Below are 27,044 nucleotides of genomic sequence, written 5' to 3'. Positions count from 1 at the left end.
CGAGCCCCAAACACCCTAAAATTTTCACAGTTTTTCAGAGTGATTAAAACAACTTTGAGATTTTAAGTGAAAAGGAAAAGAAAAGATGCTGCTATAATTTTGGCCAAAAAAAGAAAAATTATGGTAGCACAGCGGTTGGGCTTTTGCCTTTCATGAGGCCGACCCTAGTTCGATTCCTCCACCCCTCTCAGAGAGCCCGGCAAGCTACCGATAGTATCTGCCCACACGGCAGAGCCTGGCAAGCTACCCATGCATATTGTATATGCCAAAAACAGTAACAATAAGTCTCTCAATGAGAGACGTTACTGGTGCCCGCTCAAACAAATCAATGAGAAACGGGATGACAGTGATTACAGTGATGTATCTTATGAGAAAGAAGATATAAAAAACATAGAAGAAAATAAAAAGAGGTAAAAGTCCATTTTCTGGAATAGAAGTACTAACTTTAACCTGGAGAGAAAATATACAGTAACATTTCTGAGACTTTTTCAATTTGCTGTAGTGTAAGAAAATGTAAAAATAATAAGTTGCAAGAAGATCTCAGGTTGAGTGGGTAAATAAATGAAATATATTTTTAATACAGAAGAAGTATAAAATTATATCAATAAGATTTGTAATGTCATTTTGAATGTGCTGTAGAAACAAAATGGGGGATAGAGAAGATTATAGAACTAAAGGACTGTATTTTTGTGGGGGTTGGGTCACAACCAGCTCAGGATCACCCAGAGATCGCTCCTGGTGGTGCATAGGGGACCACATATAGCACTGGGGAGCCCTGATCAGTCACACACAAAACAAGCACCTTGCCCCTGTATTATCTTTCCAGTTTCAAGTAGGACTATTCTTGTATACTATGAGTCTAATCTGACTCTGTTAAATCTGCCCAACACAGCCATCAATGTATTATTGGGTTGGAGAAATAGTGGACATAATAGCAGAATCCATATGAGAGAACCAAGAGATTCCTGGGTTGATTGGCACTGTTCATTGTTGATCTGTGACAAACCTCTCAAGATGTTTGGGCTTTGAATTCATTGACCAAGTTTCACCATTCCTACAGTGTCTCCAGTCGGGCTGGCCAGGATAGAGCCACATCTCATGTCACAGAGTGCAGATGAATTGAACTAGCTCTGATTGAGCAAGCAGTCCTACCTGAATCATGAACCATCGGTGGCTTGGTAATAGAAGCCAAACTGGTAATAAGAACACTAATGACTCAGAAGTCATCCCTTAAGCGACAGGTCATCTTGGCTGGCAGTAGCCGTAGCAGAGAACCGTGATAGGAATGAAGATTCAGGAACTGAGCAGAACCATAAGCAGAGTGGAACTTCTGGGTCCAGGTGAATTCTGGAGCAAAGTGGACTCATTTCTAAGATGACTTGTAACCATAATAGACTTGCTAGATCATTACGAGAAGGCATGTCCTATAGAGAACCCTCTCACCAGAGAATTATCACACTAATCTTTGTTAAAAGAATCTATCTATTCCTTCGATGGTACATGTGTTGACACCTCAAAAAACCTCTCATTAAAAATGCAAGCTATTGGGGCTGGAGCAATAGCACAGCGGGTAGGGCATTTGCCTTGCACACGACCGACCCGGGTTCTATTCCCAGCATCCCATATGGTCCCCTGAGCACTGCCAGAGGTGATTCCTGAGTGCAGAGCCAGGAGAGTAACCCCTGTGCATCACCAGGTGCAACCCAAAAAGCAAAAATGTGAGCTATTATTGAGGGCCACATTGATAGTATAACAGGTAGGGCACTTACCTGGAAAAGGTCTGATCCCTGGCACTACATATGGTCCCCTGAGCCCAACAAGAGTGATCTCTGAGTGAAGAGCCAGGAGTAAGCCCTGACCACCACCAGGTGTGGCCCTCTACCTCCGCCAAACAAAGTATAAAACATGAACGTGACCTATTCATTTAAATATCAGGAAAAAATGAAATCAACTTTCTTTCCAGTTCATGCACCAAATGACTCAATTATTGGACCACTGCATAGGTCTGAGTGAATATCTACTCCCAAACCCTTTCTACTGTCTGACAACTTTGTTCAAAAGGGCAGGAAAAGAGAAAAACTGGAAGAGGAAAATGGTTGCAGAATCTGATATTTTTACCATGCCTCACCCATGGTACATCATGGTGAATTCTTTCTGTTTAAAGGGGCATCTACTGAAAAGTACTGTCTTCATTTTCTAGATCAGAAAATTAAAGAGAATAGGGGCACTAGTACCGGGGCACAGAATGCTCATCTTGCAAACGTGTGGGCCTGAGTTGAAATTTCCTGTATGGATGTAGGTGCTGAGAGTGATCCTGTCCATGTTGCTATTTGACATCCCCAGGGCAGCCACATAAAAGGGATAAGCCTTGGTGAGTGCCACTTCTGAAAAAACAACATGTGTGAGTGCCATGTCAGGAAGTGTGACCCTTGGTGAGCACAGATAGACATGAAAGGAGTAAAACCCTGGGTGGCCCCGGGCCTGTGTCAGCACTGCAACCCAATGTGAGAGTCCTGGTAAGCATCACTGCTAAATATGTGAGCACCACAGCTATATGTGCAACTTCCATCATCACAACCACAGTATCGACAACAATGAAGGGAAGGGCGGGAGAGGAAATAAAAAATATTTTATTTATTTTTGGTTTTTTGGCCACAACTAGAGCGTTCAGAGATTTCTCCTACTTTTCACTCTGCACCTAGGGATCACTTGGCATGGCTCAGGGGACCCTATGGGGTGCCAGGGATTGAACCGTGGGTTGGCTACATGCAAGGCAAATGCCCTATCCACTGGACTATCTCTCCAGACCCTAAAAATTATTATTATTATCATTTTTTAAATGTAGGAGTACTGCTACTTATTCAGTAATTTGTAAGAACAACACATTACAGGGCCAGAGAGAGAAGAGGGAGGGAAGTAGAAGGGAAGAGAGAGAGAGAGAGAGAGAGAGAGAGAGAGACAGAGACAGAGACAGAGACAGAGAGACAGAGACAGAGACAGGAGAGACAGAGACAAGGACAGAGACAGAGAGTATAGGGGTTAAGGTGTTTGCCTTGCCTGTTGTACTTTCAATGTAGATTCCATCCCAGGCATCACATATGATCCTCAGAGCCCAGCCAAGAGAAAGACCTCAGTGAGAGTCACTGGGAAACAAAACAAAGCAAAATAAGAATTTCATATTTCTAAAAAAATTGAAGAAAAATAATTTTGAGTAGGTTAATAGGCAAATTGAAAATGCATAGCTAGTATTTATTCTAGCATTCTATCCACTGACTGAAATATTATCATCAATAACAACTAACACTTATTGAGTTATAATTAGGTAGTTACGAACACTTATCATTGTTTACATATATATCTTATGTAACCTTCCAACAATTCTGTGCAATAAGTACTATAATTAGCTCCAATACACAGATGAAGATAATAAGTATTGAGTCAGTCCTGTTTCCCATTTCATAATCTCTTTTTACGATCCTGGAATTATTAAGTGTTGAGCATTTTTTGTTTTCTTCTTCTTCTTCCTCTTCTTTTCGTAGTTTTGGTCACACCCCAGCAATTGCTCAGTTCTTATTCTTGCTCTGTGTTCAGGGTCATTCCTGGTGGTGCTTGGGAGACCATATGTAATGCTGGGGATTGAACTGGAGTATGCTGCATGCAAGACAAACACTTATACCCAGTACTATCCCTCCAATCCAAGTGTCCTTTGTTTTGTTTTTTAAAAAATAACCATTCTGTAATCCCCTATTATAGAGATAAAAATCACCAGCCTCATTTTCTGATGAAGTTTATATTGTTGGGTAAAGAGAAATAGTACAGGGATTTAAGTGCGAACCTGGCATGTGAATGGCCCCAATTTGATCCCTGGCACCAAATGATCCCCTGAGCATCAGCCGTTGCTTCCCTGGGAGCCTCCAAATATTGGTCCTGAAGGTCCCAAGTAACACAGGCACCAATAATTCTGAGAAGTACCACATTCTAGTGTACATGGTATTGGCCAAGAAGTGCAAAAAGCGGCCCCAGGGCCACTGTGAGCCTGTTAGGTGTGCCTTCCCAATGTTTACACTCTTTCCTTTTTATTTGCCTTACCTTCTTAGGCTATAGAAATTTACCTACAGGATTAAAAGGAGTCTTAGGTCTTGTCTCATTAGGAGCCAGTGAGCTTGATGAACTCTTTTGCTTCACTTTCCTGTGAAGCTTGTAGAATGAGAACACTTTCTCTCTTTGTTTTACTGGAGTCTTATGAGGGTCAGATGGAACATTATGAAAGAAAAATGTCTTATGCATTGTTAAGCATGTGTATACTGGTACAGATATTATTTATACAGAGATTTGTTGTGTTTTGCTTTGTTTTGTTTGCTTTTGGGGTCACACTCAGCGATGGACAGGGGTTATTCCTGGCTCATGCACTCAGGAGTTATTCCTGGTGGTGCTTGGGGGACCATATGGGATGCTGGTAATCAAACCTGGGTCAGTCGTGTGCAAGGCAAACGCCCTGCCTGTTGTGCTATTGCCCCAGCCTCCAGAGATATTTTTTTCCCTCATTCCACCATTATTTTTCTGAATAAGGAAATTGCTTTTTTTTCATGTTCACACTCAAATGTTTTCCAAATGCTGCAAAAACAGTAAGAAGATTTTGGAAGTTTACTTAGAAGTATCAACATAATACCTGAATACTGAACCCCAGCCTAGCTAACTTAGAGAATTCATGCTTTAATATTTTCTATAGGGCAGAAAACATGATCTGGGGCCAGAGAATTAGTATAATATGGTCCAGGGGCCAGAGAAATAGCACATTGGGTAAGCTCTTGCCTTGCATGGGGCTGATCGAGCTGCCACCTAGCACTGCATGTGGTGTCCTGAGCACCACCAGGAGTGATTCCTGAGCACAGACCCAGGAATAAGTTCGGATCATGTCTGGGTGTGACCCAAACCCCAATAAATAAATGAATAAATAAATAAATAAATAAACAAACAAACAAACATACAAATACATGAAAAAATGGGAAATACCTTAAGATCAGTGATACCAATCCTAGGCATTTATCTCAGAAATATACTTACACTTACTCCCTTATGTTCTGAGCAGCATTATTTTTTTTTATTTTTATTTTTTTATTGAATCACCATGTGGAAAATTACAGTGCTTTCAGGCTTACGTCTCAGTTATACAATGCTGAAACAACCATCCCTTCACCAGTGCCCATATCCCACCACCAAAAAAAAAAAAAACACACAGTATACCTCCCATCCCGCTCCCCTGCACCACCCCCACTTTGTAACTGATAAATTTCACTTTACTTTCTGTTTACTTTGGTTACATTCAATATTTCAACACAAACCTCACTATTATTGTTAGGAGTACCCCACGAGAAACAGACCTGTTGTGAAGAGATATGAGGTCGCGAAGCCGCAGTAGTGGCCGCACGGTTTTGGATTTCTGTACTTTAACAACTAAGTCCAGGGAGATTCCTTCCAGGTAATGGATCATTGCAAGCTTGTAAACCCCATCTGTGGTTGTCATAATATGGCGGTCACCACGCCCTTCACCCCCAGCAAGGAAGAGGCGAGAGAGAGAAATACCTTTCCCCACCTGGGCGGGCATGGGGCTGCGGCTTAGTTCTCAGTCTGGAGACATTCTGTGAGGAGCTCTGAGCAGCATTCTTTTCAATGGCCAAAACATAATCACTGTCACTATCATCCCATTGCTCATCGATTTGCTCGAGCGGGCACCAGTAATGTCTCCATCGTGAGGCTTGTTGTTACTGTTTTTGGCATATCGGATATGCCATGGGGAGCTTGCCAGGCTCTATCCTGTGGGCGAGATACTCTCGATAGCTTGCCGGGCTCTCCGAGAGGGGCGGAAGAACCGACCTGGGTCGGCCGGGTGCAAGGCAAACTCCCTACCTGCTGGGCTATCACTCCAGCCCAAACATAGAATCAACCCAAATGCCCACTGCTAGCCTGGATAATAAAGCTGTGGGACATGCGCAGGCTGGAACCCGGCAGCTCTGCAGCTGGAGTTTAGCTGCTCTGCTACCTGCCATCCCCGCTGCCGCAAGGGATGTTCTGGCTCCACCACAGCCAGGAGTTACATGAGCACTGCAAAGGGATGCAAGTTCCAGCAAACACTACAACTGGGGAAAAAATGTGCCAAGGCCAAACAGTGAGGCCATTATGAGCACACGTGTGAGTGTTTGCCTGGTATAGATAGGCAGTCAGAAATTCTGGTTCAGTCATCCCACCCCAGCTTGACGTCCCTCCCTCCCCAGCACCCGGCTTCAGTGAGTGGTTTTCACTCACGCTTTCAGCTGTAACTTACTTCAGGCAAAGCACAGTTTACTCTTCTCTCTTTTGAATTTAGTATGCTCCAGATCACTGTTTTTCAGATAGACTGATTTTTTTTTCTGAGTAATTTTAGATTTAAGTTTACATTGAGGAGAATGGGGGAGGTACTACAGAGGATTCCCATCCTCCTGCAGACAGTCGCCCTTAACAGTACCTCACATCCCACCCCTGGTCATCAACGTGTATTTGTTTGGGATATCTCCTCAGGGTCCTTTAAGCTATGCTAGTTTCTCAGATTTTCCTATCTTTGATGACCTCCAGAACAGTCTTCGGGAGTTTCACTCAGGCTGGATGCCTTGTGGTAGAGATTTGTTCTAATATTTTCCTCATGATTAGGGTGGGGCTTGGAGTTTAAGGGAGGAAGATAATTGGGTGCCATTTTCATCATGTCATAACTGCGTGTGCACTCTCAGCATGATTCGTGGCTGTTATGTTGACCAGGATGATATGGCTGGTGGTACTTTGTCAGGTGTCACCTTCATCAAGCCAGTCTTTGTTGTTGTTGTTGTTGTTGTTGTTGTTGTTGTTGTTGTTCTTCTTCTTCTTCTTCTTCTTCTTCTTCTTCTTCTTCTTCTTCTTCTTCTTCTTCTGTATTCCGAAAGGAAGTCTCCATAGTCAACTTTTAGAGGGGAGCAGGGTCTGGGGACACACTCTGCAGTGCTCAGAGCTTGCTTCTGGCTCTGTGCTCGGGGATTACTCCTGGTACTTTTAGGGGGACCCTATAGGGTATTCAGAATACAAATGGAGTCAGCAGCACTGTCTGCACTGTAGCACTGTCATCCCAGTCATCGATTTGCTCGAGCGGGCACCAGTAACGTCTCCATTGTGAGACTTATTGTTACTTTTTTTGGCATATCGAATACGACACGGGTAGCTTGCCAGGCTCTGTTGTACGGGCGGGATACTCTCAGTAGCTTGCCTGTCTCTCCACGAGGGGTGGAGGAATCAAACCCAGGTCAGCTGCATGCAAGGCAAACGCTCTACCCGCTGTGCTATCGCTCCAGAGTCAGCGGCATGCAAGGCAAATACCTAAATCTCTGATCTCTCCTGCTCCAGCCCAGTTTTTCCTTACATAATCTTTACAGCCTCAACTACACTTTTTTCTCTCTTTTTTAAAATTTCCCCTTCCTTTCTCAGTTTATCTCACCACGTTGACTCCTCAGTTTTCTGTCAGTCCCTCTCCCTAGCTGATCTCTCATCACCTGGTTTTCTGACCTTAGATCTACTTTGTTTGTTTGTTTGTTTGGGGGCCATACCTGGCGATGCTCAGGGGTTACTCCTAGACTGCACTCAGGAATCACTCCTGGTGGTTCTTGGGGAACTGTATGGGATACTGGGTATTGAACCCGGGTCAGCTGTGTACAAGGCAAATGCCCTATCCATGATGCTATTGCTCTAGGCCCTCCCTGATCTTCTTATCTTAAGTTTCTCACTAGGCCATCTCATCTCTTGGCTTTTGGGCTGTCTCAGTCACTTTCATGACTGTCTGTACCAGCTGAAGTGTTTCAGCCACATTTATTTCCTCCTAAAATGCTGACTTTTCCCTGTGGTTTTGGTGGGGAAGGGGGCCTATAAAGGTGCTCAAGGGGAACTAGTGGGCCACTTCCTGTGATACTTGGTCAACCCAACTGTTAGTTCAGTGCTCAGGCCGTATTGTGCCAGGGAGTCTCTGATCCACCTCTGCAGTGCTAGTCTTCAGGGCCATACCTGTCATGCTCAAGAGGTCATATCAACCTGGAACAGAACCCTGATCTTTAGCTTTATATGCACCCTGACCCCTATTTCTCTGGCTATTTCTCTGCCCCCCTCCTTTTACCTTGATCTTTTTTATCCAGAAATTCATCCACCCATCACTCAGTCATCCACCTGCCCGCTGCCCTTCTTTCTAGTATTACTCTCTGTTTATGTTCTACTAGATACCTCCACTGGGTATTTTACATTCTAAAAACTGCCTCCATTTACCTTCTCCTATAAACTGGGAGATCTCTTGGTAAGGCTGAAACTCAGAGTCTCAATCATGGTCACCAGCACTCATATGATATTGCTTCATCTTCTAGCCTTGCTCCAAATGGCAAAATATCATCTTTGGGGCTGGAGTGATAGCACAGCAGGTAGGGTGTTTGCCTTGCAAGCCAGCATCCCACATGGTCTCCTGAGCACCACCAGGAGTAATTTCTGAGTGCAAAGCCAGGAGTAACCCCTGTGCATTGCTGGGTGTGACTCAAAAAGCAAAAAAAGAGAAAATAACCTTTTTAAAAAAGATCTGTAACTGGCTGTGATCAATTAATTGTAAACATGCTAAAGCCACTGTCCACACTTTCAAAAGAGCCTCACACATGGGGGAGCTGGCAGAGGAACCCAGGTGTGTGGGACCTGGGCCGAGATCTCCAAGGCTGTTCGGATTGGGACTGGACCTCTTCCACCCAGATCCCCTATTTTCCAGTAGCTAGACAGTCACAACCAGAGACTGCCCCCGGCACCATGTAGTCCCATCAGTGGCCAACATCCAGAGACTATAAAATCAAGCTCCTGGAAGCAATGCAGCTGAGCGACATCTAATAACCTAGTTCTCCCTCTTAGAGAACCTGACAAGCTACCGAGAGTCTATTGCCCACTTGGAAGAGCCTGGCAAGATCCCCGTGGCATATTCATATCAAAATACAGTAACAGATATATACATATCTCTCGGAGATCCCTGCAAGCTACCGAGAATATCCCACCTCCATGGCAGAGCCTGACAAGCTACCCGTGGCATATTTGATATGCCAAAAACAGTAACAACAGGTCTTATTCCCCTAACTCTGAAAGAGCTTCCAATTGTTGGGAAAGACGAGTAAGGAGAGGCTGCTAAAATTTCAGGGCTGAGTGTAATAAAGACATTACTGCTGCCGGCTCGAGTAAATTGATGAACAACGGGATGACAGTGATATAGTGAAAAAAAAATCTATATTATTTCATTGTATATCTATGTACAGCACACCTTCTTCCAGTCTTCTCTCACAGATACTTTGGTTGCTTCAATATCTGAGTTATAGTAAATAATGTGGCAATAAGTACTGGGCGTATTTTTTTGTGTGTTAATGTTTTCATAGTTTTTAGATAGATACCCAAAAGGGGGATTGCTGGATCACATGGTAGCTCTATTTCTGATTTCTTAAGGAAGTTTCATACCATTTTAAATAATGACTGCGCCGATTTACATTTTTACCAACAGTACAGAAGGATTCCCTTTCTACAAACCTTTGCCAACATTTGATATTGTTCCTTTTTATGTAAGTTATTTTAATGACTGGAGTGATAGCACAGCGGGTAGGGCATTTTCCTTGCATGCAGCTGACCTGGGTTTGATTCCTCTATACTGCTCAATCTACTGAGAGTATCCCGCCTGCATGACAAAGCCTGGCAAGCTACCCGTGATGTATTCGATATGCCAAAAACAGTGACAATAAGTCTCCCCAGTGGAGACGTTACTGGTGCCCGCTCGAACAAATTGATGAGCAATGGGATGACAGTGATCTTCTTTTAATGAGGTGATATCTCATGGTGGTTTTGATTTGGATTTTTCTATAATGTGATGATATTTTCTCCTTTAATATGATGATTTTTTGCGGTGGGGAAGATACCTTGGAATGCTAAAGGGCAACTCCTGACTCTGCACTCAGGAGTTACTTTCAGCAATTACTGAGGAACCATATGGGATACTAGGGATAGAACCTGGGGTGGTTGCATGCAAGCCAAATGCTTTACTAGACTAAAACTCCAGTTTCTCATGTTCTTGTCATATGGCTGTTGACGTTCTATATGACCTTTTTGGAGAATTGTCTATTTAAAGCTTCTATCAATTTTTAATTGGACCTTTTAGTTTTACTTCTCATAAATGAAGTATATACTTATGTGTGCTTTTATTTCTGAGCTTTCAATTCTATTCCATTGGTCTGTGTGTCTATTTTTAATTCCAATAAAAATTCTATTTTTATTTCATTTTTATTCTATTTTTATTATTGTCATTTTGTAATATGGTTTGACTTTTATGTTGATTTTATTACTAACCACTTTGCTGTGCTTATTTATTATTTCACATAGATTTTTAGCAAAGTTTTTAGGACTTTCTACACACATTATTATATATACTGATTATTTCACTTCTTTTTCAATCTGAATTCTTTTTATATGTTATTCTCTAACTGCTTTCGCTAGACCTCTAGCTCTAAATTAAATAAAATTGGTAAGAGAAGACAACCTTGTCTTGTTCTTGATTTTATTTATTTATTTATTTGGGGGAGAGGTTTGGACCACACCCAGCAACACTCATGTGTCACTCCTGGAGGTGCTGGGGGAGGAATCATGTGGTATTGGGGGTCAAACCCCCATGCAAGTGTCTTAACCCTTGAATATCTCGCCAGCTATTTGCTCCTGATTTTTTAAAAAAGCTTTCAGTTTTTCACTCTTGAGTATGATGTTAACTGTTGGTTTACAGCAATTATCATATATTATGTATCAATATGTTCTTTTTTTCTCATTTTATTGAGAACTTTTTAAAATCATTACTGGATGTTGTATCATGTCAAAGTCTTTCTCAGCTTCTTTTTGATATAAGCCTATAATTTTTGTCTTTTCTTTTATTGATATATTATATTAACTTTTGTTCTTATTTTTGGGCCACACCCAGCAGTGCTCCTGGCTCTGCACTCAGGGATTACTGCTGACAGAACTTGGGGGACTATATGGAGTGTTGGGAATTGAACCCAGATTAGCCACATGCAAGGAAGTCACCCTACTTTGTTGTACTATCACCCAGGCCCCAATGTATTATATTGATTGATTTGTGTATGTTGAGCCATCTTTTACTTTTAGAGTGAATTTTAGATCTACCAGGTCTTCCAATTTTAGCAACCCTTTCCACCAATCTTCAAATTTGATTTTGCCTTTCTCACTTTGTACTTTATGTGGATCTTGCCTCCGTGTCTTTAAACAATGCTATTGATGTTTGTGTACTCCTCAAACTCTACCCCAAATTCCTGTACTGAAACCCTAAATCCCAGGTGTGATGATATTAATAATCATGGCCTTCGTGCTTCCTAAAAGTTTTCTCTTGTTTATAAAGCACCCCGTCTGACATTCTCTTACAGCTTCCCATACTAACTAAGGCAAAGATGTTCTTACTTCTGCCTGGTACTTCATCCTCTTTTCTGTTTCCCCACCCTTCCCTCATACTGTGTTTAGCATATCAGCTTTAATATCATTTCTTAAAAGAAATCTTGACTTCTCAGAGTGTCAGTTCTATTAACCTCTCTCTTGGAGCTTTGCACTTCTCTACAGGACTGATCACAATACTAATATTTTATTATTTTCATGTGTCCTAGACTTCCCCCATGAATTTTATGCCTCATGAAGGCAGGGACTAGATTTTGTTTCCTTGCTATTGCTAAACCCAAGCTTCTGGCATGGAGTTAAATTTTGTGGGAATAATTCAGTTACTAAACAGTTATTTGTTTAATGACTAAATGAGTGAATAAACAAATGAAGTTTATGTATCATCTTAGCATGTGCTTCCATAACTAAATTTCACTGACTAGGTAACTTTTTTGACAGAATTTTTTTTCTTTTTGGGTCACACCCAGCAATGCACAGGGGTTACTCCTGAATCATGTACTCAGGAATTACTCCTGGCGGTGCTTGAGGGACCATATGGGATGCTTGGAATCAAAACCTGGTTGGCCGTGTGCAAGGCAAATGTCCTACCCACTGTGCTATAGTTCCAGCCCCTATGACAGAAATTTTATGTTTTTCTAAATTTTTGGTTTTTATGAGGACACCTGGATATGCTGTGCATTCAGGGCTTACTCCTGGCTCTGCATTTTTGGTGGACATGAGGGACCATTTTGGATGCTGGGAATTGAACTCAGGTCAGACATGTGAGAGGCAAGCACCCTATCTGTTGTACAAATTTTATTTCTCAAGTTTCTGGTTGCTAGGAAGTTTGTCACTGTCATCCCGTTCATCGATTTGTTTGAGTGGGTAACAGTAACGTCTCTCGATTGTGAGACTTATTTGTTACTGTTTTTGGCACATCCAATATGCCACTGGTAGCTTGCCAGATTCTGCCGTGCGGGCGCGATACTCTCGGTAGCTTATCGGGCTCTCTGAGAGGGGCGGAGGAATCGAACACGCATCGTCCACGTGAAAGGCGAACGCCCTACCGCTGTGCTATCGCTCCAGCCCCGCTAGGAAGTTCATGATCAATAATCTGTTCAGTATAGTTCCTGGTGAGAATATGCTTGCTGGCTTATAGCAGACAATCTTCATTCTTTATTCTTACATTGGGTGTGTGTGTTGGTGGGTGGAGTGGGGGTTGGGTGGGTAGTGGAAAAAGAGAGGGATAAGGGAGAGTCAAAGGTACACACCTTTTGTTCACTTTTGTGAGAAACCCACACTCATGACCTCGTCTAAATCTACTTCTGAAAGACCCTATCTCTAATTTTTGTGTCTGTGGGAGGGGCCTTTTTTGGAGGGTTAACTCCTGACTCTGTGCTCAGGGTTCACTCCTGGCACGGCTTGGGAAATGATATGGGGTGACGGGTTGCGGGGTTTATTGGGTGCATGCAAGGCAAGCTCTTTACTGGCTGTACTACCAATTCCAAGATCCTACCTCTAAATACATCCCATTGAGTAATGGGGCTTCCATAGATGAATTTGGGGAAAGCATATGTATTATCACTGGATCATTGCTCACCCTGTGACACATGTTGTATTTTAGGATGAATGAAAGGAAGTTTAGGAAGTTGAATTTGTCCATGGCCCCCCAGCTAAATATTGATAGAATGCAAGTGTTTTCAAGTCTAGTAATATTTGCCTTAAGCCAACCCACCAACCGTTGAGTATCAGCTACCTCACAAAAGAGGCCACCAAGGCATTATCCTGTTTGGTTTTGAGCCATCTGGTGTGAAGGTAATTGTGAAAGAGTGTGAGGTATGAGTGGAAAGGGGAAATCAGTGAAGAGGAATCCATATAGCAGAGGTGGGGGGAAGCTCCCGAACACCAAGGGAAAAGAAACTGAGAAGGGGGTTCTTCTCCCAGATGTTTTATTGGAAACTGTTGTGGAGAGGATTGGGGGCAGATTTGAGGAAGATGATGTCAACAGATCATCAAGGAAACGGTTTGACTCATCATCCCTCACCCTCTGGGCCCTGTTCCCAGGTCCCACACCCTGTGGCTGGATCTGACAGGTTTTCAGAGCAGGAAAAAGAAGAACAAACCAGGAGAAGCAGAAAATTAGGCAGCCCACCTTCCACCAAGGCAGTGGGAGTTACAATGATGGCTGTTGTATAGATCTGAGAATAAGAACATGCCTCCCACACAGAATTAGTGTGAAGATAAGGCTGAAGTTTTCACTGTCCTCAGCAGCCCAATTAATTCCTGATATCCTGAAAGTAACAAAAGGCCTCCATTCAGATAACTTTTATGGATTTTTTTCTGCTGAGGCAGGAACCCAGGATAGTGCTAGAGACTGAAGGAGCCCTTTGTGACTTCCTCTGCCCTTGGGGAATTGTCAGTTTGGGGCTGATTTAGATATTTTGGGGCAGTAGCCTCCTTCTCCTGACCTCTGTTTCTCCAGAAAGGGATAATAATAGTCACAACACACTGAGTGCGGACCATGGCTGGAACATATGTTCCTTCTTCTGGTTTCTTTTTTCTTCTTTTTGCAGCATCAACTTTAATGGGGGCCAGTTTCTGGCTGCCTGGTTCCTGCCAAGAAGGAAACTAAGGAGCATGGCCTGATGAAATTGGACTGGAGTTGAAGCCCTGGATTTTTTTTTTAATTTATTTTTTACTTTTTTGGGTCATACCCGGCAATGCACAGGGGTCACTCCTGGCTCATGCACTCAGGCATTACTCCTGGCGGTGCTCGGGGGACCATATGGGATGCTGGGATTCGAACCCGGGTCCGCAGCGTGCAAGGCAAATACCCTACCCACTGTGCTATCACTCCAGCCCCATGAAGCCCTGGATTTTGATTATCAAAGAGTCACTGAGCTGAGGAAGTCACATGACATCTGTGAAATGGAAGAATAAATTACATCCTCTTTGGTTACTTGAGAGGGTTCTCAGGGGATATTAATGACATGTTATGCATATGCTTTGCAAACTGTCACCACATAAGACAGAAATTGTAGAGTTCCTCACAGAGTTGATGAGCTGGGTGTGGCCTTAGAGCACCCCCGGTGCTGCCCCAGACTCAGGGTGTCCCAGGATCTCTTGCGAGTACTGCATGCGTGTTAAGTCATATGTGTAAAAATCTACCCAGCATCCTAGTGGAGTGGGTATTGTGTCATTTTTATACGTTATAAGAATATGTTAGTAAGTACATGTTATTCTGTGCATGAGGAACAGAGTGTTTGAGAGACTTTTCCAGGGTCACAATTGAGATTCAAGGCCAGGCGGTCAGGTTAGGTTCCAGAACCCATTGTTTACAACCAAACCGAGGTGCTTCCTGAATGTTCCAGAGCACCCTCTGAATTACTTTTGGGGAGCACTTGGCTGCATTTTAATTGCTTGCCTTACTGGTAAGTTATTTAAGTCAAGGACTACTCATATTTCTCTCTGTTTCTGTCTCTCTCACTCATGTGTGCACACATTCATGCACACTGCCTTACATTACTTGAAGTTCAGTAAATATTTGTTGAATGAATAATTGAAGAAGTGTCCTCTGGGGAGGTTAACAGCAGCGTTTTTTCCACCGTCTCTTCTTGGCCTATGATGCTCATTTCCTCCAACCACTTCCAATAGAGGATTGTTTGGCGTTTCTCAATGTCCTCATTGGTCTCCTTGGCATTTTCTCAACTTAAACAATGACCCATCTACAATGAATAGCCTGAACACGAATGCTGTAACTTGGAGAAGTCTCAGCAGTTCTAGGTCGAGGAGGAGTCTCCCTTTCTACCTCAATGCCTGTGTTGCATATCCACCAGGACTTTTGCAGGCGTCCATTCCGGGAGCTCTTTCCCAGTGCCTTTCATGGGAGAAGCTGCAAGGGAAAAGGATCCTCGAATGGATCCTTTTCTTTTAATGGAAGAAAATAAGGTCATGGTCCATGAGGGAGTTAGGGCAGGAAACGGAACCTTGGGATCTGGAACGCAGAGAATGCCTATTTTGCTTTATAGGCCCGACTACAGTGAGTTTTCCTGGAAGACACAAAGCAAAACATCTCCAGCCTCACAAGTGAAACTCTAGAGGGACGAGGGGACTAGCCTGCATTTGAACATGATTAAGGAATTCCTGCATTGGAGTGGACAGAAATGTTTGCGGTATGTCGGTGGGGCTCCTCGAAGTGGGAAAGTACAGACTCTGATTCTCATCACAGACCCACAAAACAAAACAAAACAAAACAAAACAACAGAAGAAAAGAGATCAGATGATCAGATAACCCTGCAATCACAGGCAACCGATGCATTCTGTCTTCCAACCAGGGATTTTATTTTGAGTTGTTTCGGTGCGAGATAACTTGGGGGGTTGGGGGTGCTGGTGGTGGTGGGTAACTCTGTCCCCGGAACTCCAGGCTCCCTTCGCCCGGGTTGGGCGTGGGATGGTATCAGCGCCCAGTGCTCCGCAGAACCCCAGCACGGCGCCGGTGGAGACCAAGAGACCAGAGGGCGGGGCGGCTGCGGCGGGCACGCGCGCGCGCGCACGCGCACGCGGCGGCGGGTAGAAGGGGCGGTAAGAGGGAAGGCGGCGACCCGGGGGCGCGCGGGGCCGCACGTGCACGCGCGCGCCCTTCGGCCCGCGAGCCCACGCGCCCACGCGGCCGCGCGCACTCCCGGGAAGTCTCGCGATGTCGTAGCCGGCTGCTCCCGCTGCGGGTGGTTCGGGCTGTTGCTGTGGTTGCCCGAGTTGCGGCGGCGGCGGCGGCGGCGGCGCTGGCGGAGGTGTCGGCCCGCGGGCGGATGTTGACATTGTGTTGTTGTTATTGCTGACGGTAATGGCGGCGGCGCCGGCCGGGACCCCGTCGCCTCAGTGAAAAAAAAAAAAAAAAAAAAGCCGAGCCCGCCGGGGCGAGAGCGAACTCCGCGGCCGCGACTCCCCTCAGCCGCCGCCGCCGCCGCCGCCGCCTCGCCGGCCGCGCTGCCGGCCGCAGCCCCCGGAGTCAGGCCCCGCGGCGGGGCAGGGGGCCTCCGAGGCGCAGGATGGCGGATTTCGACGAGATCTACGAGGAGGAGGAGGACGAGGAGCGGGCCCTGGAGGAGCAGCTGCTCAAGTACTCGCCGGACCCGGTGGTGGTCCGCGGCTCCGGGCACGTCACCGTGTAAGGCCGGCGGCGGGGCGCGGGCGGGCCGGGCGGCGCGGGGCCGGGCCCTTCCTCCCCGCGGAGCCCGCTCTCCCCGGGGTCCCGGGGCGGGGTGGGGGCGGGGGCCGGAGCGTCGGGACGGCCGGCGACCAGGAAGTGAGAACTTGCTTGGTTTGGGTTTGTTTAGGTCTTTGAAATCGGGGGCCAACGCCGCCCTCGCTCCCCCCGCTGCCCCCGGCACCCCGTTTAGCCGGGCCGTCCCCAGGCCCGGGCTGAGTCGGTCTCCCTTCTACCCCCCCACACCCCCACCCCCCATCCCGGGGGCCAGGCGTGCGTTTGGGGTCTGCCCTTGCAGGGTGCTCTCGCTCTGAGCCCTCTCCTGCGCCCCCATCATGGCCAGGAGTTACCCCGCTGCCGCACCACGGAGCCCAAGTGACATGTGGCTTGGAGGCCAGATCTGGGCCTTGGGAGACCCCCCTGGGTGACAGTGGGGAGGGGGGCGAGGTTCCCCGTTGTCGCGTCTGCTGCCCCTTTTTGCACAGGCCACAGGTCTTGTCAATTTCTCGCAGTCAGTTTCTGCCCGGGCGAGTTCCTGGACTTGACTGTGAACGGTGGGGGTGGTGGGGGCGGGGGGGGGGAGAGAGAAAGAAATGGGTGAACCAGAGACTTTGGAGATGGGCAGAAACGGCGCTGTTTGCAGCTGAGTTGAAACCCACGCCCGACAGACAGCAGAACTCTCTACGGTGGTGCACACGCTCTGCCCAAGCTCGGGAGGGGTTTCTGGACGCCCCGTCTTCTCCTGGGGGCACCGGCTCCGGCCCGGCTCCTTGGCTTGATCCCGAGTGGTTGGTTGGCAGGCGGATGAGCAAACCCTGAGCAGGCCAGTGTTAATTCAAACAATACGGGGGACGAAAGGCCCTGACTAACACAGGAATGTGAAGACTGGAACCCAATAATGAGCTGTCCGGAAGCAGGAAGTTTTGTGATGTTTCTCCGCGCAGTCCGGAGGTTTTGCACAGCATCAAGTGTTGCAGTCACCGCCCCCACCTTTCATTTTTGAGTTCCTGTTCCAACTTCGTGGACCCGACTCCGGCGCGTGCCCGAGAGCTGCTCGCTTCAGCCTTCCCAGAAAAGCAGAAGGGCCCACCAGTCTGGCGATGGCCCGCTCCAGTTTTCATTGTGCTTTTTGGAGGAGGGTGTGTGCGCGCTGTGCAGTGAGCAACTTGGAGCCAGACATCAAGACTCGGAACAGAAGATTGTTAGCACAGTCCAGTGCCCCGGTCCATGACATGACCAGCCATGTTGTTGAGTGTGCTTATATAATGCTTTGATTTCTTTTGCACCTGTTCGTTTGTGTTCAGGTGATTTAACAGGGCGAAAACACTGCATAATTGCTGTCACAGCACCATGAGCAGACAATAATTTGCCACCACAATAACAATTATTTAGTCGTCTTAACTGCTTTTCCAGCAGAGTTAAGAAATACGCAGATACTATGTATATTCTTCAGTGTATGTCACAGAATGGCTTTAGTTGCAACTGTATAAGTACATTTAATAATCAGATGGGCTCAGGATCTATTTTTCTTTTTTTCTCTTTTTTTTTCTTTTGTGGGTGGGGGCTGGGGGTCACACCAGCCTGTACTTTGGGATCACTCCTTTGGAGGGGAAGAGGGAACCCGACTATATGTGGTGTTTGGATGGATTCAGCTTGGCTAAATGCAAGGCAAGCTTCCTACCCTCTATACTGTCTCTGGACCCATGATTCAGGATTTTTTCTTTTTTTTAAACAGTGTTTAAAAGCTAAAGAGTATATGAACAATTAAAAGACCTTTCAAACTTTTTTAGTATTGGCTGCGCAGGTTCCCTATCTGTTCCAATGTCAAAGAAAAATGGTAATATTTTGTTAAAGAGGTGTAGCTCTGGTTGTAAAGGAAAAGCTAAGTACTTTGTTGGGTAAGTGGAAAATACAGTGGATGAAGTGCTTTACAGTCAACTTGATTCTAGGTACTCAGAAATTATCAGTTCTCTGTTTTTATTTTGGAGGACTATGGAGAAAATACTCAGTGTTTTGCCCACCTTAGACCAGTTGAAAACAAGTACCTGAGTCAGGGCCCGTGGTATGGATGCTTTTTATGGTTTTGAGTCTGCACTTGGCTGTGATGGAAGGATCATGTGAAGCTTGGGTCCAAACCTGGGGCTCCAGTATGCAAAACACCCCTTTGAACCATCTCTCCCACGTGGATACTTTATTTTGTTTTAAAGGCTCACAGGTGATTTCCTTATTTAACTAGAATTGAAAACTCCAGAATATGTAGAGGAACAGACAATATTCTACCAGTAATTGGTATGCCTTTGTACATTGGTGTTACCCATGATACCCCCAACCACTTTTCTCTCTTTCCTGTTCTTTTAGTCTAAGGTCTGGATTCAGATGTGCCCTCCTGGCATTCCTTGACATTCCTTGAGTAAATTATTCCTTGAGTGTCTTAATCTCTAACTTCCAAGATTATTTAGGATTCAGTAAGATAGTACATGCAAAGATATATAGTACATCATATAGTACATTAGATAGTACATGCAAATCTATATAGTACATCATATATAGATCTGTCTTCAATAAATACAAGCGTTTCTTAATCTCCACATACACAGCTTTCCATTTTGAGACAAATAGGGTAACACAGTTATAAGGATTCCAGACTGCCGTTTTTAAAACTACCAGTGATTCTCTTGAGACTAGTTTTTCTATTTCCAAATAGTTTATATGAGACTAAATTGCTGTGTGAAGTATTTTTCTGGGAATTAACTTTTTCTTCATTAACTATACTTTGTGAGGAATGGGTTTTTTTTTTTGCATTAAAAACTATATTTTGTGAGGAATGGGTTGATCTTTCTGCTTTTAAAACTGAATTTTGGGGGGGCTGGACAATAGCACAGCAGTAGGGCGTTTGCCTTGCACATGGCCGACCCGGGTTCGATTCCCAGCATCCCAGATGGTCCCCTGAGCACTGCCAGTATTGATTCCTGAGTGCAAAGCCAGGAGTAACCCCTGTGCATTGCCAGGTATGACCTAAAAAGCCAAAACAAAACAAAACAAAAACCTATTTTTTGAGGAATGGGTTGGCTTGTGCCCTACTTGGTGCTGCTCGGGACCTACTCATGGCACTGCTCAGGGATCAGTCCTGGAGGTGTATCACATGTGGTGCCAGGAATCCAACCAGGGTTGGTGCATGCAAGACAGGCACCCTGACCCTTGTACTGTCTCTGGCAAAACTATATTATATATATATATGTATAAAATGTGTGTGTGGTGTATTAAAGTAGTAGTATAGAACTTTTGTAATATAAATAAGGGTTGTAATAGTAGTATAAAACTTTTTAAAGTGACAAAATTCACAGGCACACTGCAATTAAGTAGCTTAAGTAGTACCTCTAAAGTTTTTTGAAATTGCTGCTTATTGGCTTTTGAGAATGTTCAGTTTTCTTGCCTTTAAAAAATTGGGAAGATGTTCAGGTTTTTTTTTTTTTGGTCAAGTTCAAAGTATATGATGTATTAACTATAATTGATCTGTAAACCAGATCTGAAATGATATAGATTTATCCATATTTTTCAGATTTCATTTTGAATAGATCTTGATTGTTGAGTATTACTACTCTTCTATTACTTTAATATCAAGTATGCTGTAGAAAAATGAATGATTTAGAAGTGTGACTTGAAAAAATTTCAGGTCTGCTTTGAGATACAATATAATCGTTGTAAAGGAGTGATATTACTATAACATTCTGTTCTAGTTTCTAGAACTTATAAAAAATTTACTTGAAATGTATCAGTGTTTAAAGAATGTTGCTAAGTGATATCTTTAGTACTTTGACATACCAAGGTACTAAACCACTTTTAACAATTAAAAAAAATTTTTTTTGAGGGGCTTACCTTGGTACTGCACTAAAATATCACATATGCTCATAGGAGCATGTGGGGTGCTGTGGGTCAAACATAGGTCTGCTGCATGTAAAGCAAGCACCTTTCCCTCTATTATCTCTCCAAGTTTCAGCAGTTTAAACTTGCAGCTCATGTGCTGGAGCTATAGCACATCTTGTAGGGCGTTTGCCTTGCACGTGGCCGACCCGGGTTTGATTCCTCTGTCTCACTTGGAGAGCCCGGTAAGCTACCTAGAGTATCCCGCCCCCACGGCAGAGCCTGGCAAGCTACCCGTGGAGTATTTGATATGCCAAAAACAGTAAAAGTCTCACAGTGGAGATATTACTCGTGCCTGCTGGAGCAAATTGATGAGCAACGGGATGACAGTGCTATAAAATGTAACCCCATATTAATTCTCCCATCCAGTGAAATATTTAAGCTGTGTTCCACTTTTGAAGATTAAACTTATTGTTTTCAAAGACCTTATTGATACTACTTTACCACTCCAAAGTTCTTTGAGGGTATAACTGGTCTTTATTTTTCAACTACTACTTGGAATATTAGTAGGTCCTGAAATGTTCTCTAAATGAATAAGATCATGCAAATATCTTTGGATCTTTTCAGAATTACCAAAGGAATAACTACTTTCCTTTTGTATCTTATGATGAAGACATACAATTTTTTACGATAGATTTATAAAATCACATTCGAGACAAGTGGCTTATTTTTGCGAAAAACAGTATTTGGTAATGATTAGGAAAGTATAATTAAGAAATGTGTTTTCAGGGAGATAGTGTAGGCGTTGTTCCTGAGCATCACTGGGTTTGAATCAAAACCCCAATACTCCCCAAAAGGTGCACATTTTTCTCCTAGCAGTTTTTTTTTTCATTCTTTATAACTTGAAGGGAAATCAGTTTGATTTACAATATAGTGTAGAATGTGTCTTTGGTAATCACTTGTATCACTTGTCATTCTGTTGCTCATTGATTTACTGGAGCAGGCGGTAATAATGTTTCCATTCATCCCTGTCATGTGCTAGTGTAGCCAATGGCGTCTGCTCACTCTAGGAACATGAGCCTCAAACCATTCGTTCAGGGTCTTGACGAAGAAGTTGACCCTCTCATAGGAGGGTGGCCCCTCGATGGTTCACTGCCTCATTGTGATGAGGGGGTGGCAACGGTGCCAACTGGCGAAGAGCGAAGAGCGAACCAATAGGTGCTGCCCAGAGATGCAGGCAGGTGCAGGGCTGGACTCCTTGCATCGACTGTGTCGATCTGGCCAGTACTTTCTGTACATGAGCAGCACATCCATGCACAAAGTGTGTAGTGTGTTTGTTAGAGTGCAGATCATTACAACATGCCACCCGCACGGTAGAACCTGGCAGGCTACCTGTGGCGTATTCGATATGCCAAAAACAGTCTTTGGTAATACTAAATAAAAATGCAAACATTTAAATTGAACCAAACATTAACATTTATCAGTGGATAAACTTTCTCAAAGAAATGAGAAATGTAGTTAACTGAAGTTTGAAATTTTTACTGTATTTGAAGTTGAAAATTCACATGGTGTTTTATTCTAAACAGTTCAGTGTTGGATCTCTGCCTACCAACAAATGTACTTTAGTACTTAAAATTTTATGTGCAAGCTAAGTGGAATATAAGAACTAATTTTATGTGATAACTAAGCAGAATACAGGAAATAATGATAAAAGAGTAAATTGTATAAAATGTTAGAAAATAATCAAATACTATTATTCTAAATAACCTTACTTTAAAGTAAATAAGATTATTCTCTGTGTGTGTACATTTATTTGGTACTAGAACCACTCCTGGCACATTGCTTGGGGTCACTCCCTGAGATGCTTTGGGGACCATGTGTCATGTATTGAACCTGGGCCTCTCACATGCAAAGCTTGTGCACTGTCCCTTTGAGCTATCATCTCGTGCCAGTATTTGTACTTGAGAGATTTTCAATTCTAACAGGTTAAGGACACAGAATGTTAGTCTAACTACATACACATAAAGGAAATTTTTAAGTCTCAGTATTTTTATCTGATTTTGTTTACTAACCTATGAAGCTACTTAAAATTTCATTCTCTAAAATTAAGCTTTGAATATAACTATAGCAACAGATGTTCTTGGGTATTCTTCTAGGATCTCCTATGTAAAATTTTTTGTGACATAATTTATTTCAAAATTCATTTATGAAACCAAATCTTATATTTATGTTTCTATATTCATTAACGTAGCTTAGTCTCTGAGCGGGCTGGAGCGATAGCACAGCGGGTAGGGTGTTTGCCTTGCATGAGCAAAGAGGCTCTCCCTCTCAGAGAGCCCGGCAAGCTACCGAGAGTATCCTGCCTGCACAGCAGTGCCTGGCAAGCTACCCGTGGCATATTCAATATGCCAGAAACAGTAACAAGTTTCACAATGGAGACGCTACTGGTGCTGGCTTGAGCAAATCAATGAATAACGGGACGACGGTGCTACAGTGCAGTGCAATCTGAGCAAGGTTTCTATTTTTTTTTTTTTCTTTTTGGGTCACAACCCAGCGATGCTCAGGGGTTACTCCTGGCTTTACACTCAGGAATTACTCCTGGCGGTGCTTGGGGACCATATGGGATGCCGGGGATTGAACCCGGGTCGGCCACGTGCAAGGCAAACGCCCTCCCCGCTGTGCTATCGCTCTGGCCCCTGAGCAAGGTTTCTTTCTTAAAGGTGAGGAAGCATTTGGCCCCACCTGGCAGTGCTCAGGGGCAACTCCTGGCTCTTCTCAGGGGTTACTCTTGGCAGTGCTTAGGGAACTATATGTGATAATATGGATTGAATGGGTTAGCTGTTTGCAGACAGCATCTTACTCTTTATTTTATTTTTTTTTTTTTTGGTTTCGTTTTGTTTTAATGAATCATTCTGAGATACATTTACACTTACGGACTTTCATGATTGAGTTTTAGTCAAACATGTTCAAGTACCCATCCCTCCACCAGTGCCCATTCTCAACCCCCAAATTCCCAGTATCCCTCCCCCTACCTCCACCCCTTCCCACCTCCTGCCTCTGTGGCAGGCACAATCCCTCTTACTCTCTGTCCTTTTGGGTGCAGCATCTTACTTTTTGTATTATTACATCTCCAGCCCCTGTGTAAGATTTCTTAAACTTCACTGATGTTCAGACTCACTAAGGGAATTTTTTTGTTGTTGCTGTTGCTTTTTGGGTCACACCTGGCATTGCACAGGGGTTACTCCTGGCTCATGCACTCAGGAATTACTCCTGGCAGTGCTCAGGGGACCATATTGGATGCTGGGAATTGAACCCGGGTCGGCTGCCTGCAAGGCAAATGCCCCACCCACTGTGCTATCACTCCAGCCCCACTAAGGGAATTTTTAAAAACAGCAAGACATACATTTTAGGTTCTTAACCAAGATTCCTTAAGGGAAGAGTTTAGGAATTTTAATTTTTAAAATTTTTTATTATTTTTGCTTTTTGGGTTGTACCTGGTGATGCTCAGGGGTTACTCCTGGCTTTGCACACTCAGGAATTACTCCTGGTGGTACTCAGGGGACCATATGGGATGCTGGTAATCAAACCTGGGTCAGCCACATACAAGACAAACGCCATACCTGCTGTGCTGTTGCCCCAATCCCGAGGAATTTTTATTTATAATGAGATGTAGGTCATTATTTATCTGACAATTTGGAAAGGAATAAGTGATAATATGGAAAGAGTGTGGCTTTTGACATTAAGTTGATTGGTTTTAGTTCTCGCACGCTTCCTGTGACCATTAACCTTTCTGAGCTTTGATTAGTATAAGGAGTAGTAGCTACTCAGAAATTAGGTATGAGAATCAGAAATAATTTACCTTAAGATTCAAGTGTATAATACACTTTCAGCAAAGTGTCACATGCTTGTTCTTTTATGCACATTTTGGAGTTAATTTATCATTTCTTAGAAATCAGTCTGAAAGGTGGTGTAGCTTTCCTGCCTTAGAACAAGATCCTGGGCTCTTTTACTCTGGAGAAGCCTGTGTTTTCTTTTGAATATATATTTCTTTTATACTTCTCTAAATTTCTTTAAAAAGCATTTTGCTTTAAAATTAAGACATGGGCTGGAGTGATAGTCCAGTGGTTAGGACTCCTGTCTTGCATGTGGCCGATCTGGGTTTGATCCTCATCTCCCATATGGTCCCTGGAGCCAGCCCAGTGTGATTTCTGTGTGCCAAGTCAGAAGGAAGCCCTGAATACTGCAGGGTGTAGTGCCCCCCCCCCCCCCAAAACAAAAAAAAAAAACCCAAACCAAAACAAAACAAAGCCCAAAGCAAAACAGTAAAAAAAGATCCTGAATGTATGTCAAAATATATCTGAGTAGAATTGCCATATTATCCGTTCGGCACACATGATATTCTTTAAAACCATTGGAGCATATTAGGGTTTGAGAATCTTGACCTGATTTCACTTATGTTGACTTTTGCTTTCTCTTTTTCTTCTTTCTAGCTAATTGATCAGCTCTAGCTTCAAAATGAAAGAACCAGCTTGATTAAAACTATGTATAAAATGTAAAGTTGATTTGCAAGCTCAGTTTCTGTGATTGAGTTTTACTTGGGTCTTAAGATACTTTTCTTCCTGAAGAGCATTTTTGTTTAGTCGTTTATTATCAGGGGTTTTATTGATGGCTCGTATAATTTAACAAGTATTTTTATTATGGTAGGTATTATGTGAGGCTCTGGGTATATAGTTTTGAGTAAAAGAATCATAGTTCCTCTGTTCTTGCATGCTTTTTAGCTAAAAATGAATTATGCCTGAGAAAATTTCTATGAAAGAGACCAATAGGATGACATTACTGAAAATAATGTGTGGTGGGATAATCTTTTGGAGGAGTTTTCATTTAGAAGGAAAGAAAAAGATCTGTGAAGAGCTCCTTAGTTGTAGAGAACAAAGTAAAAGTACCAAGACTAACTCTAAATAAGCTCTGCTTGCCTGAGAAATTCTGGTACTTAGGCATTGTAGCTAACAGTGTACCTAGAAGTCAAATTGGAGGACTCAGGAACAGTTTTGGGAATAGATTATAACTGGGAGACTAGGACATTGTTGAAGCAGTCTACATGGGACATGAAAATGATCTGCTGGTGATGGAGTGGGGGGTGTTGATTTTACAGTTCTGGCTGTAACCACCAAATGCACAACTTTTCAGTGACCTATGGAAAAACTTAACAATCGTCATTTGTGCCATCTTACTCCCAGTTGTGAGATTTTTGTTTGTATTTTGGCTTTGTGAAGGGTGAGGTCAAAGAACTGTGTGGCTGCCCTAACTGTTGACTCTGGACTGATTTGATGGTTGACCTGCACTTCCTGTTTTGTTGCCATACTTGAACTTGGTATGCCAAGAGAACAACATGCTGAAAGCAGAAAGGGACTTTCCCACAAGATCGTAGATTCTGAAGTGAGGACCATTGTAAAGTAGAACACTTTAGCTCGGAAATGTGTGTGATTTGATAGTCATCGGTTCATTTGGTTGGAGGAGAAAACTTCTTTCTACCATTAAAACTGGATTGGGCACACAGAGGCTAATATTTTCTCACATGGCCCTAAAAAATGATATTTTCCTTCTGAACTGTTCAGTGTTCTACCACCTAGTAAACTCTGGGGTATAACCTACTTTTATTTATTTATTTATTTTTGATAAGTGAATGTGGATACAATGAACTTCCTGAAAGAACTGCTTGTTTCATTCTCTTGGATTAGTTTCAGTGGAGTCCTTAGTATCTTAGTTTCCAGTTTTCTTTCTCTACCATTTCTAAATGATACAGTTGTAATTGTTATTTGAAAATGATATTTTTGTAGTCTATATTATAAACTGCCCACCATTATGCCATATACATATTATGCTTTAGACTATAACCCACCAGTTCATTGTTCATTATTTCTTGAACATAATTGTTGTTACTCAATTTATAATATGAAGAATATTTAAAACTATGTATAGATTAGGTATAAAATATTTTCCTATTTTATAAATAATTTAAAGTGGTTGATTTATATTAGCTGAATCACTCATTCAATTTTTACTACTAATATTTCTACTGGGCTGGAGTGATAACACAATGGATAGGGCATTTGCCTTGCACACAGCCGACCCGGATTCGATTCCTCTGCCCCTCTTGGAGAGCCTGGCAAACTACTGAGAGTATCTTGCCCACACGGCAGAGCCTGGCAAGCTACCTACCCGTGGCTTATTCGATATGCCAAAAACAGTAACAAGTTTCACGATGGAGACATTACTGGTGCCCGCTGGAACAAATTGATGAACAGTGGGACAACAGTGACAGTGACAATACTTTCACTGCTTAGAATTCCTGAGTGTAAAGCCAGGAGTAACCCCTGAGCATTGCCGGGTGTGACCCAAAAAAAGCAAAAAAAAAAGATAACAAAACAAAAATAAATAAATGGGGATGCATTAAATTCCATGCAAATTTTGTAAAGCAAAAGACATGCAAGCTAAA

At 43.5% G+C, this 27,044-nt stretch overlaps 1 protein-coding gene across 1 annotated transcript in view; it reads left to right on the top strand.

Moving 5' to 3' along the window:
- Positions 1-16,058: 16,058 nt before the first annotated feature.
- Positions 16,059-27,044, top strand: part of CHIC2 (cysteine rich hydrophobic domain 2) — a 47,160-nt gene continuing 36,174 nt past the window's right edge. The window contains exon 1 of the mRNA XM_055138056.1: positions 16,059-16,648. Coding sequence (XP_054994031.1) covers positions 16,530-16,648 — 119 coding nt within the window. The 5' untranslated portion in view covers positions 16,059-16,529. The remainder of the gene's footprint in view (positions 16,649-27,044) is intronic.

This window comes from Sorex araneus, chromosome 5 (genome assembly GCF_027595985.1).
Source record: "Sorex araneus isolate mSorAra2 chromosome 5, mSorAra2.pri, whole genome shotgun sequence".
NCBI lineage: Eukaryota > Metazoa > Chordata > Mammalia > Eulipotyphla > Soricidae > Sorex > Sorex araneus.
The sequence above is the reverse complement of the archived record's forward strand: the minus strand, read 5'-3'. Positions and strand labels throughout refer to the sequence as shown.